Here is a 5,175-nt window from a genome sequence, read left to right as displayed (position 1 = left end):
GAAGCCATTGCACATTATCCTAACAAAAAAATTCTTGAACAAGAATATTGATTATCAATTTTTACACTCAAGGAATTCCACTAATCGTAAATGACCATTTAAAAAAAATCAAGATATCAATGTTGTCCGATACGAATGGAACACTAAAACATAAAAATACATAGAATCTTTGAAAATGTAAAAACGGAACGTTTTTTCAAACTTAAACATTTTGACTCCGTCAATACAGATTATCTTGGTAGTGTTAAAACCTGGACATTACTACTGCACTTAAGTTCAGTAAAAAACGGGAAAATATTCAAAGCACTTTATTTTTAAAAATGTTCCCACGAAACACTCATTGATAAAAATGGTACAAGTTTAAAAGTAGTCCTCAGAAATTCACAAGTCAGTCTGAGTCACCAGACTTGTTGTCATCATCTTCAGCCTTAGATCGTTTGGTTGAAGGTTCCTTACTGGAAGACACCGGCGAAACACTGCTGCCTGATTTAACATCTTGTGTGTCTACAGACGTAGACTCCGTAGGAACCCCTGAAGATTCAGATGGCAGCATTCCATCGTTAAAAAAACCAATTGAAAGAGCATCACTGGACCAAGACTGTTTGGATATTTTGGGAGAGAGTGGTTTCTTTTGGACAGCAGGATCAGCTTTTTTCTTACCTTCAGGCCCATCTGTGGTTTCCTTACTCGAACTATAGAAATGACTGAAAAAACCTTTTGGCTTTGGTTCCTTGCTAGTTTGCTCACCATCTTCAGTTTCGGTCTCTTTACTTGTAGACGCTGAATGGGATTGGAAGAAACCTTCCTCAGGCTCGATTCTTGTTTGGAGATCAACAACTTTCCTGTAGTCTGTAGGATCAGAAATTTTGCGAGAGTGCCTTTCAGATTCAGGTTTAGAGGCTTGGATGCTTGTATCAGATTTCCGAAATGTTTTCTTAAAGACGGCTTTTGCTTTTGAAAAAGGACTTGACAATCTACGTTTTTTAGGATTTTTATTTCTAAACGGGTTACACCTTTTCATCATACCGGTGACCTTTTTACCCTCTTTGGATGATCTCGCGCCACTTCCGCTCGCTACCGGAGATACCTCTGCTCCAGCAGGGAGAGGAGGGGACAACAGACAACTGTCCTCATCATCACCAGGACTTAACTCGTCCTTTGGTGTATCATCAGATGGGTCAGATGAGTGCTCTGATGGCTCATCATCTGGCTTATTTTTCTTTGGTTGATCTTTTTTAGACATCTGTAACAAATTTACAGATATAAAAACTATTTCACAAGTATAAACTACCTGGGGAAAATTTTTTGTAGTTTAAATGCACAGATGTGTTGCTTCTTATGAAGTGAACTAGTGCTGTGATGCCGCTTCTATAGATCCTTAATGCTTTTACGGAGTCTGATATAGTAAGAAGTAAAATTACAGTAAATTAGTGAAGCTTCCATAATATATGAGCAACTTCTTTCTCCCGAAGGCATTGAATTCTGTAGTTTTTAAAGTTAATACTTAATAGAAAATAGTTCATCCGAAGAGTCCGAAAAGTACTGCGATATTGACATGGGTCAAAGAAAATTAAAGATCCTAATGCAGGCATCAAGAGGTGGATAACAGTCAACTGCAAAATTTCAATAGTATTATAGAAGTTTCGGGTTCACTCGCGTAAAAATTAGTCTAATTCCATCAAAAGGTTATGCAGACGTAAAACAAGATATACTTAGAGATAAAGTCTTGTTTCAGATAGTTAATATGTAGTACATGTTCAATAAAATGAGTTTAGACGTTAAGTACAAACAGCAAAATTTTTAACTTGTCAATTGAAAAACTTGCACATATTTAAAAATTTATAGAAACAGGGAATCAAATGGAATTTGGTTAAAGCCCATATTGGGATCCAAGGCAATGAGGTGTACGTAACAGCCAAAGTAGTCACTAGTCTCAGCCGGATTGAATACGAGGTCCCGAGATGCAAAGCCCAGATCAAATAGATCAATAGAAGCCAAATCAAGATTTTCACCCAGACAGAGGAAAAATGTTTGTAGATCCAGGGAAAACAGCTGTCAAACATTAGAGTTTCTCAAAGATCCTTCTACTTCGAGACTGCTGGCCAAATCCCACTTTAATAAATTCTTAACGGATCATGGAGCCTTATCATAACAGGTTTTTTAGCAAATCAGCAGAATAGTCCAATGCTGAAACAGTTATCAAGACTTATGTCAATTCAATTTTGTCCATAAATACCAAGCACTCCGTGAAAGTCCCCTTGATAATTTGAATACAGAACAATGGTACTCCACGTTGGGATGCAGAAACATTAAAGCAATCGTCAAAACTCTTCTTGAAGACTTAAATATTCACCAAAAATATAAAATTTTACATTAGACGCAATATTCACTAGACTTCAATTCATTTATTTGTTTTCATTCTTCATTGCCCTCTCTTGTTTTATCCTCTTAAGAATCTTATCCTTCTATGCTTGTTAACTTATTCATTTTAGTTCTCATTTTACACAATCTGTTTTAAAAATATTTGTATATTGGTGTTTTCTTTTGACTTTAAACTCTTCAAACATTTAAACTATACAATTTTTATTCTCATTTCGGTGTTCATTTTAACTTTTACATAATCTACTTTTAAATTTTAGCTTTGCTCGAACATTTCATAACTTTGAACTTCTTTAAATTCTCATTTTAATGGTATCCTTTTGAGTCTTTTAAAACAACTTGATTTTAACCTCTGGCTATTTGTTTCTCAGCATGACTTCTTCAGCAACATTATAAAGGTATTCCGGTCTACTTGCCAAGCACACTGCCTTCATGCGATGTCATGCGATCTGTCTTGTGTAGTAACTAAGGAAATTTCATTTTGGACAACTAGGAATACCTTTAAAAGTTACTCAAATGCATGCAAACAAAGTGAAAACAGAAACTACCGTTAACTAAATACTAGAAAGCGAACCTTTTAAGAAACCACTTTTAAAAATTGACATATCTATAGTTTTATTATTCTAATTAGGTTTCTATTAGGTATAAAATATTGAAAAAAAATTCAGATTTTACCAAGGTTAGTATTTTTGCAAGTGCGAAAATTCAGTTCTTTTACAACAATAAAAAACAAATGCTCAAGTAACTTTTTGATCAAAAAGAATATTCTTGCTTTAAATTTGTATCAAATATGCATTCTTTACTATTAAATTCAGACTTTACTATTAAAACGAAACTTCCAAGTTTATTTGCTTTCCCAGTATTTCAACTGAGAGAAAGGCATCTAGGAAAACAACTTTATTTTCATTTGTAGTTTAGAAAAATGCATATATTTTAATCCATAATATTGTGAAATTATTAGTAGAACCATGCACTTCTAAAAGTAATTTTTAAAAATAATCTATTAATCTAATCCTGTTATGAATTTTAACAGAGTTCCATTATATTTTTAATATTTCATATTAATACTATGTAAACTCACTATAAAAAAATCTGGAACTTCGTTTTAGTTGAAATAGTTAATCTAATGGCCAGGGTTTTCAAAAACTTCCAAAAAGTATCCCTGAATTTTATTTTGAATGCTAGCAAACTCAGAATAAAAATACTTTGAAAAATTACCATTGATTATCAGTCATTTAATGTCCATTCACATCAAAATTTAGAAAATTAGAAATTTAATGTTTTATTTTTAACTGGTCTTAAAGACATGCTAGGTATGTAGTTAACCTTCTGAGTATGGTGTACTATGCTGTACCATCACATGTGGTCTACATGTTGTTCCAGCCGCAAGCAGAAGGTTGAGCAAGGAGTTGTAGAGCAGAGTCTTGCATATAGAATTTAAGCTTAGTATTTAATCTCCAACTACTAATCTATTAAATTATATCTCAATTAAACTTTATATAAACAGGTAATTAGGCTTAACAATTTTTGATTGTTTTTATTTTCTTAGCTTAAAAGTTAAAAATAAATGTTAACTCAGTTACGTTAAGTTTTTTTTTCTTTGATGCAAAGGCTTGACGATTTGACGCTACGAACTAATGTTTCATTTTCCTAGAATTTTGTTTTTGTAAGAACTCTAATTGCGTAATTTCAAAACTTACTTTTATGATTGGAAAAAAAAGAAAACGTTTAAGTTTTAGACATGCTTTATTACAACAGCACAGGATTGAAATCTGCTCTCATTTAATCAAAATAATTTGTTAAATTCAGTCAGAAATCCGTATTTCCACCACATTGGAGTAGGAAAATCGGACACACGACAGGCGTATCCATTATATAGAAAATTATCAATGCAATATTTTTTAAACTGGTTCTTAAATAACTGCTCTTAAAACGAATTTATAGAATAAGTTTCACAAAAAAGGAAGTTTATCAAGTGGAATATTAGCCACAACTATTTACGTCTAGTAGATTCAGAGAGGGGGAGTTCTCTAGTTTTAGATATATAAGAACACTAACATCCGATTTAAAACTTATATACTATAGTTTAAATAAAAAAATAAAATGGTATTAGCATCAAGTATTCAAGTCATCAAGTATTATATAAAAATGATTAACACCCGATTTGAAACGTTTATACATTAATTTAAATAAACAACTAAAATAGTATAAGCATAAAGTCATCAAGTATTATCTAAAAGTATTATTTTTTTAAAATCAAGAACTGTAATAAAACGTAATTAACTTACCGTCACTTTCCAAGGAAATAAGATTAAAAAAATGAAGACAAGCACACTGTTACAAGAATCTTCGTATTGGCGCACGAGTTAAAATCAGTCAAGAAGAATATACAACATGGAAACTTGAGATCGACTCTTTTATAAGTTTCTTTGCTCAAAATTCAATAATACATTTCCAGCTGCCTATTTCTGTTTCAATTTAAGACAACCTCGGTGAGTGACCGATGTGTTATTTTTTGTCCTCTTTCAAAGGCACCAAAGTGGGAGTGTATAAGATTTTATTGAGGTCGTAATCTGAGATGCATGTCTACACTGTGAGATGTTCGTCTGTAATTTTCTGAAAACATTACATAACGATTCAGAAAACATTATTTGTTGTGAGCAGAAGTTTCTGATTTATCGATGAAACTGATCGATCTATGAAACTATATCAATCATCAAATTGACTATATAGCTGAGTACACAAACTCAATTTATTTATTGTTGTCCCGCAGTGGACTGATCGTTAAGACACGGT

At 32.4% G+C, this 5,175-nt stretch overlaps 1 protein-coding gene across 1 annotated transcript; it reads right to left on the bottom strand.

The window, feature by feature from the left end:
* Positions 1-293: 293 nt before the first annotated feature.
* Positions 294-4,881, bottom strand: LOC107441676 (nucleolar protein dao-5). The gene is made up of 2 exons (XM_016055019.3): positions 4,668-4,881; positions 294-1,243 (listed from the first exon to the last, which is right to left on the bottom strand). Exon 2 carries the CDS (start codon positions 1,241-1,243, stop codon positions 389-391), a length of 855 nt encoding a protein of 284 aa, XP_015910505.2. The 5' UTR covers positions 4,668-4,881; the 3' UTR covers positions 294-388.
* Positions 4,882-5,175: the final 294 nt, after the last annotated feature.

The sequence above is a fragment of the Parasteatoda tepidariorum genome, chromosome 8 (genome assembly GCF_043381705.1).
Source record: "Parasteatoda tepidariorum isolate YZ-2023 chromosome 8, CAS_Ptep_4.0, whole genome shotgun sequence".
Lineage (NCBI taxonomy): Eukaryota > Metazoa > Arthropoda > Arachnida > Araneae > Theridiidae > Parasteatoda > Parasteatoda tepidariorum.
Note: the sequence above shows the minus strand (reverse complement) of the source record. Positions and strands in the feature narration are given on the sequence as shown.

Coding starts and splice junctions, on each gene's coding strand:
- LOC107441676 (XM_016055019.3), bottom strand. CDS start 1,243: ATGTCTAAAAAAGATCAACCAAAGAAAAATAAGCCAGATGATGAGCCA.